We start from the raw sequence: 22,216 nt of genomic DNA, 5'->3' as shown, positions 1-22,216 counted from the left end.
AGACGTCTCCTACAACTTGATCCAGCAAGGGGGAGGGAGAGGTTGATGGAGATCCAGCAGCACGACGGCGTGGTGGTGGAAGCAACGGCGATCTCGGCAGGGCTTCGCCAAGCTTAGCGAGAGGGAGAGGTGTCACGGGAGGGAGAGGGTGGCGCCAGGGGCTAGGGTGCGGCTTCCCTCCTCCCCCCCACTATATATAGGACCCCTAGGGGGGCGCCGGCCCTAGGAGATGGGATCTCCAAGGGGGGCGGCCAAGGGGGGTGGCTTGCCCCCCAAGCCAAGTGGGGCGCCCACACCCCTAGGGTTTCCAACCCTAGGCGTAGGGGGAGGCCCAAGGGGGGCGCACCAGCCCACTAGGGGCTGGTTCCCCTCCCACTTCAGCCCATGGGGCCCTCCGGGATAGGTGGCCCCACCCGGTGGAACTCCAGGACCCTTCCGGTGGTCCCGGTACAATATCGATTACCTCCGAAACTTTCCCGATGGTCGAAACTTGACTTCCTATATATAAATCTTCATCTCCGGACCATTCCGGAACTCCTCGTGACGTCCGGGATCTCATCCGGGACTCCGAACAACTTTCGGGTTACCGTATACTAATATCTCAACAACCCTAGCGTCACCGAACCTTAAGTGTGTAGACCATACGGGTTCGGGAGACACGCAGACATGACCGAGATGACTCTCCGGTCAATAACCAACAGCGGGATCTGGATACCCATGTTGGCTCCCACATGCTCCTCGATGATCTCATCGGATGAACCATGATGTCGAGGATTCAATCAATCCCGTATAGAATTCCCTTTGTCAATCGGTACGTTACTTGCCCGAGACCCGATCGTCGGTATCCCAATACCTCGTTCAATCTCGTTACCGGCAAGTCACTTTACTCGTACCGTAATGCATGATCCCGTGACCAACCACTTGGTCACATTGAGCTCAGTATGATGATGCATTACCGAGTGGGCCCAGAGATACCTCTCCGTCATACCGAGTGACAAATCCTAGTCTCGATTCGTGCCAACCCAACAGACACTTTCGGAGATACCCGTAGTGCACCTTTATAGTCACCCAGTTACGTTGTGACGTTTGGCACACCCAAAGCACTCCTACGATATCCGGGAGTTGCACAATCTCATGGTCTAAGGAAATGATACTTGACATTCGGAAAAGCTCTAGCAAACGAACTACACGATCTTTGAGCTATACTTAGGATTGGGTCTTGTCCATCACATCATTCTCCTAATGATGTGATCCCGTTATCAATGACATCTAATGTCCATAGTCAGGAAACCATGACTATCTTTTGATCAACGAGCTAGTCAACTAGAGGCTCACTAGGGACGTGTTGTGGTCTATGTATTCACACATGTATTACGATTTCCGGATAACACAATTATAGCATGAACAATAGACAATTATCATGAACAAGGAAATATAATAATAACCATTTTATTATTGCCTCTAGGACATATTTCCAATAGATACACCATTGGCACTACAGTACCCAACCATGTATCGTATTGTCCAGCGACGTGATGCGCTAGTTGCAACGATTATGCAGTCCATTCCCCTTAATATTCAGTTTTGGAGGGTGCTTGATGGTGATAGATGGGAAGCTTGGCTTCATCTGGTGCGTAGGCTGATGGAAGTCCAGCTAGCTAATCAGCCCGATCAGTTGTGTTGGGAACTTACTAGGTCTGGACAATTTACTGTTAAGTCGATGTACATCGATGTTATTAACTCGACTGTCATTCCTAGCTCCAAACATGTTTGGAAAGTAAAAGTTCCTTTGAAAATTAAAGTGTTTATGTGGTTTGTCCATAAACAGGTTATTTTAACAAAGGACAACTTGGTTAAGCGCAATTGGACAGGATCTACTAGGTGTAGTTTCTGTGATCGGGACGAGACCATTAAGCATCTCTTCTTTGAGTGTCCGTTGGCGAGAATTCTGTGGCGCACCGTGCAAATTGCCTTTAACATTACTCCTCCGAGTTTGGTCGGGTCGTTATTTGGAACATGGCTGGATGGGATAGAGTCCGACACACCTAGACATATTCGTGTAGGAGTTTGTGCGTTGTTATGGGCAATTTGGAACTGCAGAAATGATTTGGCTTTTAATAGAAAAACTACTATTCATTTTTTGCAGGTTGTATTCCGTGCTACGGCGCTGATCCGTATGTGGTCCTTACTCACTCCGACGGAGGCCAGGGAGCGTTTGGTTACTGGATCTGTCCAGTGGGAGATGGTAGCGCGGGATATCTTCAACCGGTTTGGATGGCGGTCATGTAATAGGATAGGAAATTAGTTTTCCTATGTTTATTTTGCCAGCCGGTTGTGGCTTTATGGCCTTTTCTTGTTTTGGCATCGAGGCTCTATGTGAGCTCGCCTTTATTTTGTTTCAAGACTCCATGACATTGTTGAACCTATTTTATTTATTTATGTGGCCGTATGCATCGTTCTGATGCAGAGGCCGGGGAATCCCCCCTTTTCTAAAAAAACCTAAATATGTAACTTGTGCACAAAGCAAGATGCATACCTGAAACACTGTCCAAAGAGCAAACATTATAGTCGCAAGAGACTGCAAAAGAACTCCCAATATCCAGCTCCTTGTGGGATGAGTATTAACTTGACTTGCGTGGTGAAAAAGAGGGTGATGGACGATTGAGTTGAGCTCCGGTCCTTGGTATAATGCTAGTAAAGTAACACCAGCTGCACAAAGAACTATACCACAAACTCCCGCAATCCCATGGAAGCTCTTTAATTGCAAAGATTCCACACTACCATATGTAGAACAACAAATAACTCACTGGTCCACATAATTTGATCATAAAAGTTAACATTGTATAAAAAGCTGCTAGTGTATTTTTCAGTCCCACTACTGTTACTATACCCTGTTCATCACAGCACTCATATCTATACAATAGTAGGTTTACACTACGAAATACTTAATTGGTAAAGAGTTGGTGGTGGTGCGTTCACTTCTTAAGTTGTTAGGAATCACCACGGTTGTCATCCATTTTCCCGAGGATATACATATGATTGATTTGACTAATGTATATTTTTAAGTTGATGTTTTAAATTCTATGCGAACTCATGGACCATGTAGCACAATTTAAACAACTGACAATATATCACACAAAATAACTTCCATAGTGACGCACAAGCATTTAGCCAGTAGTTTTTACTAAATTTGAAGAAGCGCTCGTAAACAAATTTCACAATGGTACTCAATTAGTGCGGAGAAATAAAATGGTACACCATAGTAAGTGATGGATGCTGGACAAATTTCACACAAACATAACCAATAGAAACAGATTAGCACTCCCATTACAAATACATATAAATGTCTATAACTATTTTATCAGAAGAAAATTAATGAGATAAAAAGTTACAACTCAAAGGTGTTATCTCCACCCTTTATCATACTTGAAGATGCTATCTTCAACCGTTGCACATTTACTCAGCTAGTGATGTCATCTACTCCCCTCGCAATTGGGCTAGGCCAGGGCCCCTAGCTTGACTAACCTAGCCAAGTAACGAGCCTAGGTGGATATGGGCCTCGCCCCACAGTTTCTCAGTCAAAAAACAAGGTTGGTCAAGCTTGTGCCGGGTTTAGGACTGGACAGGTTTGGTTTGGTAGGGCCCTAGAAGATCTTGCTATAAACAGAACATATAAAACTACATGATCTATTAAAATTATTTCTCTGAACAATTGTAGTTCCCTTTGCAAAAGAAAATAGATTTCTTTCATGTTAGCTAAACATGAAGAGTTATCAACATCGCAATATAAATGCCTTTCGATCTATAATTTAAATAGCTGATTTATATTTCGTCTGTATCTAAACATCTCTAAACTTTAAATCAACTATGCCCGTGAAAAACTTAAACTTATTCATAATTCACATATTTATGCAAGATATATGTATTATTTTGTATTCATTGCAAATAAATATATATATGATGTCATATTCATGCAATTGATGTAAGGATATTACAATACAAATTAAGTAAGCTTAGTTTGATAACATATATAAATTTTGGTTACCACAAGGAAAAGATAAAAATGTTCTAGCATTAGGAAGTAATGCGTTTATCATTAAAACAAATTCCCCAACAGAAGAGCCATAAAGAAAGTTAAAACTGGCAGGAGATTTAGTACTGCTGAAGCATAATTGAGGCCAACACATGATATGTTAAGAGAAGCTGACATCCTGGGAAAATGAAAGAAATGAAGATTATTAGTAAAAGAATATGTATAAATTTTATTAAAAAAAGAATCAATGAAGATAACTAAGAAATACCAAAGGTCTGTTGTAAGATAGAAAATTTATGATATGATTCTACACAATAACTATTTACATAATTCTTGGTTGTGCACAACACTTCTGTTGGAAGTTAATCAATTAACCTAAGTAAATAGCTACTTTCCCTGCAAAGATGAACCACCATTGTCGCAATCAGTTGAATCGGATAAACTAAAATTATCTGTCGGAAAGGCCGGATTGCCATTGATGAAGGTGATGGGTATAGACACTGAAACCGAAATGACCAAGCGATGAATTAATGTAAATAAAATAAATTTATACATTGCAAAGGGTAAGAACCAAAATAATGATAAAATTATGGTATTAGGTATATGTCTAACAACTCCATGTCACCATTTCTCACATGATATTTTCATCCCTATAAAATACAAAAATTATGATAAAAGAATACATTGTTGCAAACAATTTTTGTAATCCAACAGTGGCATTTGATAGAAAGAAAATCAAGTGTACTACAACACATCTTCCTTGTACTTTTACCTACCCATATAATGCATGCACAAATAGCTTCAGACAAACTTTGTGTGAAAGTTGTGGGGCAGTTTTCCTGCAAAAATAAATCTCAGTGCATGCTTCCTAGATGACATTAAGATCTAGCTAACTAAGCAGCCAAAAATATGCGTACCTCTCAATCGCAAAAGCAATGGGCAGTAAGTACATGGTGGCTATTACATGCCTGTAGAAATTAAGGACGGATGTACTTGTACCTTGGTTAAAAGCAGCTTTGGTAAGTATTTGCATAACCCCATAGATAAACCTTAAGAGAAATGAAACAACAAAAGGTGTTGTGTTTCCCATTACTCTCGTCGTTAGAACTTCAAAGACGATTGCCAAGATATGTTGGGTTTCGTCCATGGACCTATCGCATAAAAATAGACGAACAAACATGATAAAAAACTTTTATCCAAGGGATCATATCGTGCGCTCCTTTTCTTGTCTTCATTTCTCATTTTCTGGTGTTTCTTACATGGTGCAGCTTTGATTTCAAGACGCAAACCCATCACGTTCGGTAATGAAGTTTAGCACTACACGGACTAGTACACGTACACACCAGATGGCTACATGTCTTAATCTGAGTAGTGCTAATCCTACTCATGCTAGGACACGGCCAATTCATGGCATGCAAGCCATCACACAAACGGACATGATTGTTACGTGGAAAGTAAACTGACTCAATCTAAACTTTCCTACTTTATTAGTACTATAATACACGTAGGCGTGTTTGGATTACTCCAACAAAATACCAGTACTTGCCCGCATGTCAAATATCCGGCATCAGAAAAAAAAATTGAGGGGGCATCGGGACATTTAATCAAGGCTTTCCAAGTTAAATAAATAGATCTAGTTGGCTTAACGGCTCTTCTCTTGTATATCATAGTCTAGATCAATGATGAATCATACACTAGAAAGCTAGATCTTAATGTCAGTGCATGCTTCCTAGATGACATTAAGATCTAGTTGGCTTAGCGGCTCTTCTTGTAATAACTTGTATCGCTATCTTGAGACGATGATGAGAAATTTGTGTTGGATGATGATGATGATGACGATGATGATGATGAGACGATGTTGTAGCACTTTGATGATGATGATGATGATGATGACGATAACACATTCTTGTCTAATATAGTTTCAATGTATGTGTATGTTGCTACTATATAAAACCTGTATAAATACTTTGTAAATACACAAAAAAAATATAGAAAACTTAGCAGTGGCACGAGGTAAGAGGGTAGCAGCAGTGCCAGGGCAGTGCTATTGCTACACAGAGTTAGCAGTAGCGCGAGGTTCAAACCAGTGTTGCAGCTAGTTAGCAGTAGCACTTGATGGACCCGCGCTACTGGTAACTCTATACTGCCAGAATAGTTGCAGCGTGCCCCTGCACTACTGCTAGGCCATTATCCCGCGCTAGTACTAGGCTTTTTCCTAATAGTGGTAGTAGATGCATTTCCATGACTTGAGGGCAAGGTGCATTTTCAAGGGGGCACGAGTTATTTTTAAATTAGGGGGTACGAGTATAACACCCGTACTAGTTGAGAGTCTGGGTCTGTAGATAGTCGGCCTTGGGCCATGTGGACACAATGTACAAAATGCAGGCATCATTGGCTAAAGTCCCAATGGCGCGCTAGCGGCCCCTAAGTTCTTCTTTCGGTTCCCTGGCGGTGGGGTGGTAGAGGTTGGTTGCGCGATATCAATGATGAAGACCACCGCAGCGAGGGTTGGTCGCTCCCTTGGACCCCGTCTCTGCCCTATCTCTGCCGACAAAGAGTTGCGCCCGACGATCCCGCTCACGCCTGACCTCATCCTCGCACGCCGTCTCTTCATCGTGTGGCCTCATCGCCGACCTCACCCTCTAATGTCGCGTTTGGCAGCTGGAAACACTAGCGTGGCCTCACTCACCCCCTTCTATATCTACGACCATCATTTTATATGCAAGCACCGCACCGGCTGCAGTGCACTTGGCCGATTGAAGCAGTTTGACTTGTTAGATGTGTATAGTTTATTGTGTACATCCTCATTGTATAAGGGGCTTTTCTGCACTTTACCACATCTGTATATGTACTGGCCATTGACCCTTAGTAAAGCTTAGTTGCTCATTTATCCAACGTGGTATCAGATGCTATGTTAGCCTCGCTCTCCCGTACGATGCAACTCCGTGCTCCTCCTACCTAGCCCACCTCGTCTCCGGCCACTCCCGCTCGATTCCAGCCGGTTTTTCCGGCCGCTCTCGACTGCTGCTGCCCCCTCCGCCACCGCCTGCTCCTATCCAGGCCGTCGTGGCTGCACCAGCCCCTGCTGGCGCGCTGCTCCCATCCGGTCGCGCCGCTCCCGTCCGGTCGCGCCGCTCCCGTCTGGCCGCGCCGCCTCTGTCTGGTCGCGCCGCTCCAGCGCGAAGCAGCCGCTCATGTCGCTCCCGTCTGGCCAGCACGAAGCCGCCGCTCCGGGCGCTCCCGTCGCTCCCGATTGGCCGTCGCTCCAGGCGTCGCTCGAGCGTGACCCCCGGTCAATCCCCGGCTGGGCCGCCCCGCTCGCGGGCTCTGCTTCTGCTCGATCGAGCGAGCGCGCTCTCTGCCCGATCCCGATCCCGATCCAGTTTCTGGATCCGTTGACTTCTCAAAAAAATCAGCAGCTGCAGAGTGATGTCCTCTTCAGGCTATGTTGTGGTTCCTCGGTGCTCGGTGATTTTTGATGGCACCAACTATTCTGAGTTTGTGGGCTTCATGCGCATCCATATGCGTGGACTCCTTCTGTGGGGTGTTCTCTCTGGCGAGGTCCCTTGTCCACCATGCCCGGTTGCGCCAGTGGCTCCAATCCCACCAGTGCCGCTGGTCCTTGCTGCTGATGCTTCTTAGGCTGCTCGGGATGCTGCCAAGGCTCGCGGTTGATGCTTATTATCAGCAGGTATCTGCTTATTCCGATGCTCTCTCTGTGTACCGGGATGATCTGTCTGCTTACACTCAGTGATGCAACGATGATGCTCGGGCTGCTGCTGTTCTCACTGCGAGTGTGCTCCCTCAGTTTGCCTTAGAGTTTATGGGACTTGGCACCATTGCAGCAATGTGGTCTTACCTCTGTCAGCGCTATCAGCCCTCTAGTGATGCTCTCTACCTATCTGTGGTGCGCCAGGAGCATGCACTCCAGCAAGGTGATTCTTCTGTTGATGAGTTCTATTCACAGTGCTCTGCCATCTGGCACCAGCTTGACTCTCTTCGGACAGTTGTTTGTGGAACCTGTCGTTGCTGTTAGACTACTCGTTCAGATCTCGAGTTTCAGCGGGTCCATGAGTTCTTATCTCGTCTCCGGTCTGAGTTTGAGCCTAGACGTGCTCACCTGCTTGCTCGTGGTTGTGTTCCTATCTCCGAGATACTTGCTGAGCTTCGTGTTGAGGAGACCCGCCTTCGCTCTGCTGGGTTGCTTCTGATTCCGTCAGTATTGGCCGCCCGGGCTCCTGTGTCGTCTGCTCGCCTCACTGCTCCGCCGCTCCTGCCTACTCCTCCAGGGGGTGAGCCGTCCTCCTTATGCTGAGAAGGGCACGTCGCGCTGTGACACCGTCTGTGGTTATTGCTCCCGGTCAGGTCACCCCGAGTCTGATTGTCGCCAGAAGAAGCGTGACCAGAGGCACTCCTCCTTCTCTAGTGGGACTCCTGTGTCCTTCTCGACCCCGTCACTCACTGACCAGGATATTGTTCGCCTCAAGCGTCTCCTTGCTTCCTCAGGCTCCTCGTCGACTTCTTTCGCTGCTGCTGTGACTGCATCCCCTTCCTCACCATCACCGGCATCTACACAGTCAGGTACATCTTCGTGGGTTCTGGATTCTGGAGCCTCCTTTCAACGTCCTCTGAGTCTTCCGCGTGGTCTTCTCTACGACCTCTTGATTCGCCTGTTAATGTTCTTACTGCCGACGGCACATCTCTTCCTGTTGCTAGTCGTGGTGTTCTTTCCACTCCATCTTTTTCTGTTCCGAGTGTTTCACATGGTCCTCGCCTTACCATGAATCTTTTTTGTGCTGCCCAACTCACTGATTCTGGTTGTCGTGTCATTCTTGATACCGACTCTTGTTCCATTCAGGATCGTCGCACCAAGGCTTTGGTTGGTGCTGGCCCCCGGCGCCGTGAGTCAGAGGGCCTTTGGGAGGTTGACTGACTTTGTGTTCCTTCCGCTGCCACCACTTCTGCCAGCTCTCATGCTCTTGCTGCCTATTCGTCTGCGTCCTTCCAGCAGTGGTATCATCGCCTTGGTCACATATGTGGCTCTCTCTTGTCTTCTTTAGTCCGTCAGGGCCTCTTAGGGTCTGTATCTGAAGATGTCTCCTTACATTGAAATGGTTGCAGACTTGGCAAACATACTCAGCTACCTTATCCTACTAGTGCGTCTGTATCTCAGCGTCCTTTTGACTTAGTTCATTCTGATGTTTGGGGTCCTGCTCCCTTTGATTCGAAAGGTGGTCATCGCTACTATGTTTTGTTTATTGATGATTTCTCTTGCTACACTTGGCTCTACTTCATGAAATCTCATAGCGAGGTTCTCCCTATATACAAACGCTTTGGTGCCATGGTTCACACTCAGTTTGCCATGCCCATTCGTACTTTTCGTGCTGACTCCGTTGGAGAGTTTATCTCTCAGTTGTTGCGTGGTTTTCTCGCGGAACAGGGTACTCTTGCCCAGTTCTCGTGTCCTGGTGCTCATGCTCAGAATGGCGTTGCCAAACGAAAGCATCGTAATTTACTTGAGACGGCTCGTGCGCTGATGATTGCTGCTTCCCTTCCACCCCATTTTTGGGCTGAGACTATTTTAGCATCCACCTACCTCATCAACATTCAGCCATCGACTGCTCTGTAGGATGGTATTCCTATGGAGTGTCTCACTGGTCGCTCTCCTGACTACTCAGCTCTTCGTATGTTTGGATGCGTGTGCTATGTTCTTCTTGCCCCCCGAGAACGCACCAAACTGACTGCTCAGTTGGTTGAGTGTGTTTTCCTTGGCTACAGTGATGAGCACAAGGGCTATCGATGTTGGGATCCTGTGGGTCGTCGCTTGCGCATCTCGCGTGACGTGACTTTTGACGAGTCTCGTTCCTACTACCCATGTTCATCTTCCTCGAGTTTCTCTGTGGACGACCTCTCTTTCCTTCTCCTTCCCGATACACCTGCTATGTGCCTCATGTGTCACCTCTTCCTTCGGCACCTCTCCTTTCTTCTCATTCACCACCGACACCATCTTCTTCATCCTCCTCCTCCACCTCTCCACCATCATCTCCAGTCCGTCGCCCTCTCTCACCATTTCCTCTCCACTATACTCGTCGATCTCGTACTGAGGATGTCTCCTCTGACGAGCCTCCCACCTCTGGTGTACCCCCTCCCACGCCTCCTTCGGTTCACAACCTCCGTGCTCGGCCACGCCCCCGCCTGATCGCTACTCCCATGATCGGTACGGTCTCTCTGTTATTGCCGAGCCCACTTCCTATCAGACTGCCATGACTCATCCTGAATGGCAGCTTGCGATGGCCGAAGAGCTTGCTGCTCTTGAGCGCTCTAGCACCTGGGATCTGGTTCCCCTTCCTTCCGGTGTCCGTCCCATCACCTGCAAGTGGGTCTACAAGATTAAGACTCGCTCCGATGGTTCTTTTGAGCGCTACAAAGCTCGTCTTGTAGCTCGTGGTTTTCAGCAGGAGCAGGGGTGCGATTATGATGAGACATTCGCTCGTGTGGCCCACATGACCACTGTCCGCACTCTTCTTGTTGTGGCTTCTGTTCGTCAGTGGTCTATCTCTCAACTTGATGTTCAGAACGCTTTTCTCAATGGCGAGTTGCGTGAGGAGGTTTATATGCAGCCACCACCGGGGTACTATGCTTCTGATGGTATAGTCTGTAGACTTTGCCGCTCCCTCTATGGTCTCAAATAGGCCCCTCGCGCCTGGTTTGAGCGCTTCGCCTCTGTGGTGACTGCCGCTGGTTTCTTGCCCAGTGATCATGATCCCGCGTTGTTTGTTCACACGTCTCCTCATGGTCGGACTCTTATCCTTCTCTATGTTGATGACATGATCATCACTGGTGACGACTCTGATTACATTGCCTTCGTTAAGGCTCACCTTTGCGATCAGTTTCTCATGACTAATCTTGGTCCTCTTCGCTATTTTCTTGGAATTGAGATCTCCTCAACCTCTGATGGCTTCTACATCTCCCAAGAAAAATATATTCAGGTTGTGACTCCTATGGAGCTCAACGTTCAGCTTCGTGCCTCTGATGGTGACCCTCTTCCTAATCCCACTCGCTATCGTTACCTCGTTGGCAGCCTTGTCTATCTGGCTATTACACACCCTGACATCTCCTATCATGTCCACATCCTGAGTCAGTTTGTTTCAGCCCCTACCTCTGTCCACTATAGTCACCTTCTCCGTGTTCTACAATATCTTCGTGGCACGATCTCTCAGCGCCTTTTCTTTCCCCGCTCCAGGCCTACTCTGATGCTACCTGGGCTAGTGATCCCTCTGATCGGCGCTCGCTGTCTGCTTACTGTGTATTTCTTGGTGGCTCCCTTATTGCCTGGAAGACAAAGAAGCAGACTGCAGTTTCTCGCTCGAGTACAGAGGCTGAGTTGCGAGCCATGGCTATGTTGACGGCTGAGGTGATCTGGTTACGATGGTTACTTGAGGACTTTGGTGTGTCTGCTACTACCTCAACTCCTCTACTGTCCGACAGCACCGGTGCTATCAGTATTGCGCGTGACCCGGTGAAACATGAGCTCACCAAGCACATCGGTGTGGATGCCCACTTTGTGCGTGCTGTTGTGCAGGATCAGATCCTCGCTCTTCACTATGTGCCCTCGAAGTTACAGTTGGCTGACTTCTTCACGAAGGCACAGACTCGAGCACAGCATGGGTTTTTCCTCTTCAAACTCAGTGTTGTTGATCCACCATGAGTTTAAGGGGGGGGGGTGTTAGATGTGTATAGTTCATTGTGTACATCCCCATTGTATAAGGGGCTTTTTTGCACTTTACCACATATGTATATGTACTGGCCATTTGCCCTTAGTAAAGCTTAGTTGCTCATTTATCCAACATGACTCACCTCCTGCACCACTTCACCCCAGGCACAAACCCTGGCCCACGGACCAACAAGAGGAGACCCACCGCAGTCCGCAGATGCCAGAGGAGGGAGATTAACCTCCCCCAAATTCGGCGGCAGCGCAACTATCTCTTCCACCCTCCCTTCCTCGCTCATCTCCCAAATGCAAGAGGAGACCCGCAGGAAGGAACCGCCCCTAGGAGGTTGAGGACGCACAACAGCACTAAGCCAAACCCACACCCTCGCCTCCGTCAACACATTGCGCCAACCCGCACGACCCATTTTCCACCTCCGTGTGTAAAACCAACCCGAACCCTTTGTCACCTCTTGCCATTGTGTCAGGAGAAAAACCCGAACCCTTTGTCACCTCGTGTGGCCTCTTGCCATTGTTGTCGAATTAATGCCCTAGATATCACCTTGGCTCAGCTCTTCCGACACCGCTGACACCATGCCAACGTTCGTGGCCAGCACCCCATCCGAATCCGAGATCTAATGAGCAGCGCTCCCTGCCAAATACCACCTACTCCCTCCGTTTGGAATTACTTGTCGCAGAAATGGATGTATCTAGACGTATTTTAATTCTAGATACATCCGTTTCCAAGACAAGTAATTCCGAACGAAGTGAGTAGTTGTTGCGTCCGCCACAACACCAACACGACAAGGCGGCGTCTCCCTTCCTCTTGTGGCGGCCAGGGTCAGATCAACATCCGGCCGCAAATCTTCCTCCGTCCAAGACACTAGCCACCGCCCAAAAACGGCTAACTCGTGGCTCGTCCCACATGTCCCCCCGCCGGAGGCCATCCCAACTCCGGCACACCCTCACCACCATCACCACATGGGAACACCGCCCAGGGAGCATCTTTCCCAGGGTCACCAGTCGCATCACCACGGAATCGCGAGAGCACGCGTTCGCAACGGTCAAGATCTCCTCTCCTCTACAACAAGAGCTCAAAAGCAAAAACTTTCTTGAAGCCGTGAACAAGCAATTAAAGCTGCTATATATATCTGACTGGCAATAAACAGTAGTCCCTCCATTTTCATTTACTCTACATATTAGCTTTGTCTCAAGTCAAACTTTGTGAACTTTGATTAAATTTATACAAATAGTTATTAATCCACAATACCAAATCAATACCCCCTCTGTTTCAGTTTACAAGTCCTGCGTGTATACCTAGGTTACCAATTTTATCACTCTAATATAAACTACATAACACAAAAATTATACCGTTTGAAAATAGAACATCTGAAGTTTATATTGGTATATTTTTTGTAATATATGACTTGTATTAGGTTGGTCAAATTGACGACCCAGGGGTACGCGCACGCCCAGTAAACTGAGAGAGAGGGACCATTAGAATTAACATTTAATATATATATATATTTATTATTATGAAAGTTTTTATTTTCTATAAACTTGGTCAAACCTTATAAAGTTTGACTTTGGTTAAAGCTAATGTGCGGAGTAAATAAAAATGAAGGGAGTATTACAGATATGTGAATATTAAGAACGTTTGCTGCTTTTGGTGGGCAGATCCAAGGCAAAAGCTTCTGCACCTAACAACGTTTGCTGCTCACCGTGTCATTTGGGTGCATCAGTCCTCTCTTTCGAATCAGGCACTGGCTTGATTGAATCATGCGCTGCTGGAACTGGTGCACCGCTTTCTTGTTCCTCCAAATCGAAGCATGATCCGTTTTCTCTGCTACCTCCTTGCTTGCAGAGAGCTACTTGCTCTATACTCTTCCCCCAGAGAACATTGTACAGACCACCAACCATCAGCGCTCCACTAATTACACTGTTTATCAGAGGAAAAAATTCAAGAGAATTTCCTTTTTGGTCTAGTTTTTCTGTCTAACAAGAAAAAATTAAGAAGAAATGAACCTTCCAAGGCTGACCGGTTCTCCTATGAGTAGTGACAGAATGACCGTGATAACCAAAGTTAGGGGCACTGTCATGGACAGGAATACTGGGCCGCACCTGCCGATTACCCAGATTTGCAGGTAATTTACCAATGCGGAAACAAATACACCCTACAAGTGAAGTAATTTCGCAGACATTAGGATTTTTGTTTTCTACTTCCACGGTTAACAGTCTTCTAATGAATCAACGATTTGCTGCTGCTGAGGGGATTCTTATACTTACACAATAGACGATAGCGACAAGCCCTACATCCAAGCTCAGCTTCCATCTTGAAAAGTCTCTCTCCATCACTAGAGCCATAAAAAAAGATTGAACAGTCGCAAAGACAAGCTGAAGGCTAGTGTTAAGCAGTATGGATGGATACTCCTCCAGCAATGGGCCCTAGAAAGCAACATGCAGGCTAAATTTAGGATGAATAAATTAGCATCACAACATGCCCACACACACTTGAATGTGTAACCTGTGCACACAGCGAGATGCATACCTGAAACACTGTCCAAAGAGCAAACAATACAGTCGCAAGAGACTGCAGGAGAATTCCCAATATCCAGCTCCTTGAGGGATGAGTATCAACTTGACTCGCGTGGTGAAAAAGATGGTAATGGACAACAGATTTGAGCTCCGGTCCTTGGTATAACGTTAGTACAGTAACACCAGCCGCACAAAGAACTATACCAGAAACTTTCATAATCCCATGGAAGCGCTTTATTTGCAAAGACTCCATTCTACCATATGGAGAAGAACAAATCACTCCCTATTACACGGAATTTTTATCATAAAAGTTCACATTGTATATAAAGCAAGTCAAACTAATTTTCAGTCCCACTATCTTTACTACACCATGTTCATCAATGCACTCACATCTACACTAAAGTATATATGTTTAGACTACTAAATACTAATGGTAATGATCAGAATTGGTGGCCGTGCGTTCACTTCTTAAGTTATTAGTAATTACCACAGATGTCATCCTTTTTTAAGAGGATGTACAAATGGTTGATTCGATTTGTAGGGCGTATTTTTTAGATGATGTTTCTAAAGTTTGTACGAACGCATGGACTGTCTGGCATAAGCATTTTATCCATTGTAATATATAACAGGAAATAATTTCCGTAGCAGCAAGAGCATTTAGATCATATTTTTTACTAAATTCGAAGAAGCGCAATAAACAAATTTCACAATGGTACTCAATTAGTGCGGATAAAAAAATTGGTACACCCTAATAAGTTAGGGCTGTTGGTCAAATGTCAGATGAACATAACCAATAGGAACTGATTAGCACTCCTACTATATATAATTATAAATATAAATCGCTGTACTATTTTATGGCAGCAAAATTAATGAGAGAAGAAGTTACCACTCAAAGGTGTTATCTCCACCCTTTAAATCACTTATAGGTGATACTTCCAATCGTTCGACACATAACTCAGCTAGTGATATCATCTGCTCCCACTCGCACTTAGTTTGATGACATATTTAAATTGTACTCCCTCCGTCTCATAATATAAGACATTTTTGCAAGCTAGCATAGCTTGCAAAAACATCTTATATTGTGGGACGGAAGGAGTATTTACCACAAGGCAAAGTAAAAACTAGCCTTAGGAAGTAATTCAGTTATCATTAATAACACATACCCCAACAGAAGAGCCAAAATAAAAGTTAAAACTGGCAGGAGATTGATTACTGCAGAAGCAGAAGCTGCTGAAGCATATTTGAGGCCAACACATGATATGTTAAAAGGAGCAGACATCCTGGGGAAATGAAACAAGAGTATAAGATGTATAACATTAATAAAACAAATGAATCAATTTAACTAAGAAATACCAAAGGGTCTATTGTACGATGGAAAAAAGATGGTATGGTTAATACAATAACTATTTCCATAATTTTTAGCTTTGCACAACACCTCCGTAGAAAGTTGATCAATTAACCTAAGAAAAATACCTACTTTCCCCACAAAGATGAACAACAATTTTTGCAATTAGTGTAACAATTGGAAATATATATTAAATCTGGTAAAACTGAAATTCTCTGCCAGAAAGGACAGATTGCCATTGATGAAGGTGATGAGTATACTACACTAAAACCAAAATGACCGAGCAAGGAATTAATGAAATAAAGGAAATTTGTATATTGCAAGGGAATACAAAAGAGTTTCAAGCATATAAAGTTTGGATAAGAACAAACATAATGATACAGTTATGGTATTGGATAGATATCTAACAACTTCATGTCACTATTCCCGCATTAATAGTCTCATCCCAATAAAATACAAAAATTATGAGAAAATAATGCGCTCTTGCAAATAATATTTTTAATCTAACAGTGCCATTTGATAAACAAGAAGAACACATGTATAAAAACATTTCTGGCTTGTACTTTGACCTACCCATATAATGCATGCACAAATAGCTTCAGACAGACTTTGTATGACATTTGTGGGGCAGTTTTCCTGCAAAATAAATCTCAGTGCATGCTTCCTAGATGGCATCCAGATCTAGGTAACTAAGAAGCCAAAATTCTGCATACCTTTCAATCGCAAAAGCAATGGGCAGTAAGAACATTGTGGCTATTGCATGCCTGTAGAAATTAAGAACGTATGTACTTGTACCTTCGTTAAAAGCAGCTTTGGTAAGTATATGCATAACTCCATAGATAAACCTTAAGAGAAATGAAAGAACATAAGGTGTTGTGTTCCCCATTACTATAGTTTGTTAGAACTTCAAAGATGATTGCTTATATACCACTACTTGCCCATCAAGACACGTCAAACATTCGGCATCAGGATAATTAATCAAACCCTCACTGTCATAAGGTTGGTTCAGATTCATAATCCACTTAAGCAAAATATATTTTATGTATGCTTTACTATGTACATACCACACAAGTCACTCACTTTAATCAAGGTTAAAAAATGGCATCAAGCTCTTTTTAGGTCTAACAAGTTGGTTACATCATACCAGCAGAACATATATTTCAACAAATTAGGTATATCAGTCACAAGGTGCTTGTGTACTTATTAGAATGCATGATGCATCCACTCAAAGCATATATTGGCATTTATTTGAATAATCCCAGCACTTGAACATTATTATGGCACGAATGAAAAGTCGTGTATACTGGTAGTATTATTCATCTCAGGTTGTTCATCTCTCTAGAAAAGAAAGTAGGAACTTCATAGTACTTCAGTTGCAGTTAAAAACTAAAGCATATTAATATTTGTAAATGAGAAAGGATTCAACAGTTCCAACTTTCAATCTCAAGGTGACTCGGATGCTTTTTGGACATTCCCTGCAAAAATTATACTCGGTGACTAATGCTCAGTGAGTCATTTCGCATTGTATATTTCTATAGACATTATTATATTTGAAATAGATCTTTTAGTAGACACATTATACAAATGCATCTTTGGAGGGATCAATGGCAAAAGTGACACATGATGTGGAAAAGGAAGAGGACAGTAGTAAATACTTGCATCTTTATGAAGGGTGGAGTGCTTAGTGGCATAAGTGGCACATGATGTTGAAAAGGAAAAGGGCGGCAGCTAAGGACCAGTAAAATGGTCATAGGAAAAGTTGCATTAGTGTCTACCAGCAAAAGGGCCCGTGCATTGCAACGGAAGAAAAAAAATCATAATGTCCAAAGACCATGACAACATTTTGCTGCGTCACAGATAAAATTTCGGTGAACATTTTGTTCAATTTCATCAACATTTTTTAATAAAGGAAGTTTTTTAAACAAACCATGAACATTTTTTCATTTCCAAACATTTGTTTTCAAAATTGCTAACATTTTTTGAATATGCAAATATTTTTTAAATCCACAAAAAAATTATGAATTAATGAAAATTTTATATAAAAATTCGTTTTTAAAATATTTTGAACTCTTTTGATGTACCAAATTATTTAAAGGATGAAAAAACAAAAGGAGAAAATAAAAAAAATAAGAAAACAAAAATTAAAAACAGGCTGCCCGCACATGGGCCGGCCCAAACGGGCGTGCTGCGTCTTCTCGAAGCACGCAGAGTGCAGTATAGGAGGCCCTATTCTGTGGGCCGGTCGGAAATTCCTATGTGTGAAATGTTTTTTGTCATTTATAAGTGGCATCGATGGTAATATTTGCAATTTTAGTGTGACGATTTATGTGACCTACCACAAGAAGCATTCATGACTTTATTATTAGATATAGACTGCCATGTAAACGACACTAAATCTAGAACAACACTTTCATTCTGTTTAAAGAATAAACTGCCATGCTTCTAAAAAATGGTTTAGAGTAACTTTTTTTTCGAACATCAGTATAGACGCAAGCGCTCATATACATGCGCATACACTCACTCAGCATATCATCTTGAGATTACGAAGTTACCGTAGGTCACCGTAGACGTCTACTCCCACTGAATGCGCATCGCCGGAAATCCTAAAATAAATCGAGGAATAAATGCGAGCACCAGGATTTGAACCCTGGTGGGCTGGGGATACCACAGTCCCTCTAACCATCCAACCACAGGTTGGTTCATTGGTTTAGAGTAACTGTGTCTGTATATTTAGCCTTTTAGAAGTTATGTTGTTCAAATAGAGCACTTCTTCCTGCAGCGCCTCCGGCCCTCCCCCTCCTTCTCCCGCAGGCCACCTCTCCGATCGTCCTGCCCCGGCCCCTCCCTCGAAGCCGTGCACGACTGGGGGGCGACCCCTCCTACCGCCAGGACCCCGATCTACTGCATCCATACTCGCTGCTGCATGAGGACGGCATCGGGCAAGCCTGAGGAGCAGCCATGGATTGCGGCGGCGGGGGCTAGGATGCTCCTAATGCGCCCGAGGCTCCGAGTGCGAAGTTCGACAGTGGGTTTCCTCCTAATGCGCCAAACCCATTTCCGTTAAATTCCCCCTTTTCATTATTACTTTCTGGTTGTGGACTTTTTTCGGGGTCCAAAAAATCTAGCCTTGACGTGGAACAAAATGGTACAATGAATTCCTTAAAAGCAGTATTAATATGCATTGCAAAATGATGCGGTGAATTGCTCAATTAGTATCGATACATAATTCCCCCATTTTGACGCATTTTTCTGAATGTAATACACATCAAGGAGATCGAAAGCCTTTCTATCCATTATGAATTGCTTAAGCATTGTTGATTGATGTGCATTACAAAATGATGCGGTGAGTTGCTTGATTAGTACTTCATGCATCGATACATATTTCCCCTATTTTTACTCGCTTTTCTGATGAATGCCCTGTCTGTCACACACATCAAGGAGATCCAAAGCAGTTATCCATTATGACAGACATACAGCACCATCTTGCTGGCTCGCCAGCCTTTTTCAGGTGGACTGATTCCAGCCGCCGTAGCTCTCCTCCTCCTCGTTTTCCTGCAGACGACAGAATTGCAGTCAGACTCAGATCATGGCGGCCACGACGATGCGCCAAGGGCAAACATGTAGGGATATGTTCGATTACCTCTGCCGGGGTGAAGGTGAGCGCGATCTTGATCTCCCCGCGGTACTCCTCGTCCTTGACGACCCGGTGCACGGCCGGCGGCAGGCTGCCCTCCTGGAGCACAGCCTCCAGCGGGATACTGAAGAAAATTCAGTTAAAGTTCAGAACCCGCAGCTGAAACTGGTGTTCTGAATCTCTGCAGGAATAATAATGTGCCAGCTTGGATCCAAGAGTACAGGAGGTGTGTTTGTGTGGTACTTGCCATGCTTCTCCGACGAGGTCGTCGGCCGAGAGGGCGTCGCTGTCCATGATCTTGACCCTGAGCTCTGGAGAGTCGCCGGAGACGGCGAAGAAGAAGGTCTCGTTCCACTCAGGCTCGCTCCCTGCTCCTGTAATAAGTAAGTTCCACCAGGACGAGTGAATTTCCGACGAGAGGAGATGACATTGATTTCTTGTGGGCGATCTACGCATAGGTGGATGCATATACCTGATGCGACGGTGCTTTTCTGCTCGTGGCTGCGGCAGGTGAGGATCACGTACGGGTCCATGCTATCTGATCCACAGCAGTTGAGCAATCAGATCGGAGATCTAGTCATGAAGATCAAGCAGACGCTGACGAACTAAACATTAATTCCTCAACAGGACAACATGATAATCAGGTGCTTAATTTTGACGATCGGTGCAGATCCTTGTCCCATATTCAATCCTCTGGCGGGAGGAAGAAGAAGAACACGCACGCAGAGACAGATTCAGCAGTGACTGAATGAACCGCGGTCAGCTACATAGGTATACTATCTAGTACATAATTGACAGCAGCAGCAGAGATCGACAAACACACCAAGGAGCACGACAAGAAAGGGATGAAGGTCTGATGATGATCTGCATGACGGACGGCGACGCGCCGACGCAGGCAGATAGGTCCGACAGTTACTTACTGAAGAAATCGGAGTCGTCGAGGCCCTTGGCGGAGACGAGCAGCACCTCCAGCTTCCCGCGCACCATGTCTCCTCCTCCTTCTCGATCTCCGGCCGGCCGGCCAAGTCTTGGATCTCTCTCTTGGTCTGGGTGAATGTCGCCTTCACCAACCCACCACGGCACCACCGTATATAGAGGAGTGTATGTGAAGTCAAGGAAGCCTTCCACGGAATCTATTAATTTTCGCCAGTTTGGTGCCAGACTGCATATTCTCTGGCCAGTCTTCCGGTCATTATTATTGAAAGAAAAAATTGGAAAGGTTTGTTGCGCCCGCGCGTCTGACCAATGGCCTAGCCTGGCCAGGAACATGCATGCACCCAAATAATGCATGCAGACGGCAAGCTGGTTCACCAGCTTTTGCATTTGAATATACCAGACTGACTATGACTCGGTCCACTTAAATATACTGTACTAGTCATTTCTCGATTAATAACGTACTCATCCTCATGTATAGTCATAAGACTAAGATTTTCTTGTCATCTTTGCACCTGCAATGGCTTAGAAATAGGTGTTTACTATCTGTGACAGTCTGATGCGGCCGCGAAATGTGCGGGCTACTATGTGGGATCATTGGCTTGATTTTGATTGGTTACAGGTACGACCAAGAAAATCAACAATTCATCAATAGTGGCTACCAGCGTATTTGAAGGTGCACAAATAAAATAATAATACCGTTTGCCATTCTAAGACCACATAGATGACCTTCTCATTACTCCGAGGAACACCTCTAGAGTCCTGGTAGGAACCAACCCCCCCCCCCCCCCCCCCTCCCCCTCAACGATCGGCCCCCCTCAAAGAAATACAGTAGGTTCCAGTACTAATACGTGCATGTGTATGCGCTAATGGCCGGAGATTACTGCCTACCACTGATAGAAAAAAAGCCTGTTGTCCCGGTTTGTAAGGGCCTTTTGTCCTGGTTCTGGAACTGGGACTAAAGGGTCGGTACTAATGCCCTGTCCCTTTAGTCCCGGTTCAATCCAGGACCCAACCGGGACCAATAGGCATCCACGCGTCAGCATTTCTGTGGTTGGGATTTTTGTTTTTTTTAAAAGGGGGGGGGTTGGGGGTTAATTTAGGTGTTTCATATATTCTGTTAGCTAGCTATAATTAATAGAGAGAAGTGTCCTCTCTTATGTCCGTGCTTGGTCGACGCTACGTACTATACATACGTATAGTGAGGACTAGACACGCTAGCTAGATAGTAAGCAAACGAAGGAAACAGAAGATCGTCATCTGGTTCGATCCCTTTATCAACCAGATCATTCTCAGTCTTGGCCCACTTAGGCCGGGCTACGAGGTAGCCACTTGACCCCGTGCGATGGTGATGCTTCTTCTTCGCAGCATTTTGCTTATTTGTCGCCGACATCTTCTTACTCTTTTCCGATGTCTTGTGGGCCACAAATGCGGGCCAGTGATCTCTGATCTTCTCATATCTGCCCTTGAATTCTGGTGTCTCATTATTTTTGACAAACTTATTCAGCTCTTTCTTCCACCTCCTGAATAGTTCTGCCATCCTCTTAAGAGCAAAAGACTTGATTAATTGCTCTTTAACTGGCTTCTCTGGATTATCCTCTGGCGGTAGGGTGAAATTTGACTTCAGCTCAGTCCAAAGATCATTTTTCTGCATATCATTGACATAAGACACCTCAGGGACTTCTGTAGCCGGCTTAAACCATTGTTGGATGCTGATCGGGATCTTGTCCCTAACCAAAACCCCGCACTGAGCAACAAATGCGCTCTTTGTCCGGAGGGGTTCAATCGGTTGGCCGTCGGGCGCGATTGCTATGATCTCAAACTTTTCATCCGAACTCAACTTTTTCTTCGGGCCTCGTCTCTTTACCGAAGTTGTGCTCGATCCGGAGGGCTAGAAAAAAGAACAAAGACTTAATTAATATGTGTACATACCAAAACAATGAATGCATCAATTAGCTAGTCAGCAGAAGCTTAACTAATATATATACCTGGCCGGACTCGGTTCGGTCACCGGAGATGTCATCATGG

General features: G+C 45.0%; 3 protein-coding genes across 4 annotated transcripts; all 3 read right to left on the bottom strand.

The window, feature by feature from the left end:
• Nucleotides 1–1,540: 1,540 nt before the first annotated feature.
• LOC147987741 (WAT1-related protein At5g64700-like) lies at nt 1,541–5,123 on the bottom strand. The gene is made up of 5 exons (XM_087542491.1): nt 4,951–5,123; nt 4,810–4,872; nt 4,104–4,211; nt 2,537–2,777; nt 1,541–1,639 (listed from the first exon to the last, which is right to left on the bottom strand). The coding sequence occupies exons 1-5, from the start codon at nt 5,121–5,123 to the stop codon at nt 1,541–1,543; spliced, it is 684 nt and encodes a 227-aa protein (XP_087398617.1).
• A 7,936-nt stretch (nt 5,124–13,059) lies between these two features.
• On the bottom strand, nt 13,060–16,537 carry LOC125534588 (WAT1-related protein At5g64700-like). 2 transcript variants are annotated; one of them, XM_087545446.1, is made up of 7 exons: nt 16,335–16,537; nt 16,195–16,257; nt 15,440–15,556; nt 14,290–14,530; nt 14,028–14,186; nt 13,767–13,915; nt 13,060–13,680 (listed from the first exon to the last, which is right to left on the bottom strand). In XM_087545446.1, the coding sequence occupies exons 1-7, from the start codon at nt 16,505–16,507 to the stop codon at nt 13,467–13,469; spliced, it is 1,116 nt and encodes a 371-aa protein (XP_087401572.1). In that variant the 5' UTR covers nt 16,508–16,537; the 3' UTR covers nt 13,060–13,466. The 2 variants fall into 2 exon arrangements, with proteins under 2 accessions (XP_087401572.1, XP_048553729.1); XM_048697772.2 differs by having other exon boundaries at nt 13,062–13,680; nt 16,417–16,505.
• A 2,354-nt stretch (nt 16,538–18,891) lies between these two features.
• On the bottom strand, nt 18,892–20,383 carry LOC125534589 (elicitor-responsive protein 3). The gene is made up of 5 exons (XM_048697773.2): nt 20,176–20,383; nt 19,728–19,793; nt 19,503–19,629; nt 19,262–19,379; nt 18,892–19,173 (listed from the first exon to the last, which is right to left on the bottom strand). Exons 1-5 carry the CDS (start codon nt 20,240–20,242, stop codon nt 19,126–19,128), a joined length of 426 nt encoding a protein of 141 aa, XP_048553730.2. The 5' UTR covers nt 20,243–20,383; the 3' UTR covers nt 18,892–19,125.
• Nucleotides 20,384–22,216: the final 1,833 nt, after the last annotated feature.

Source organism: Triticum urartu, chromosome 2A, assembly GCF_056163025.1.
Source record: "Triticum urartu cultivar PI428250 chromosome 2A, HENAU_Tu73, whole genome shotgun sequence".
NCBI classification, from domain to species: domain Eukaryota; kingdom Viridiplantae; phylum Streptophyta; class Magnoliopsida; order Poales; family Poaceae; genus Triticum; species Triticum urartu.
The sequence above is the reverse complement of the archived record's forward strand: the minus strand, read 5'-3'. Positions and strand labels throughout refer to the sequence as shown.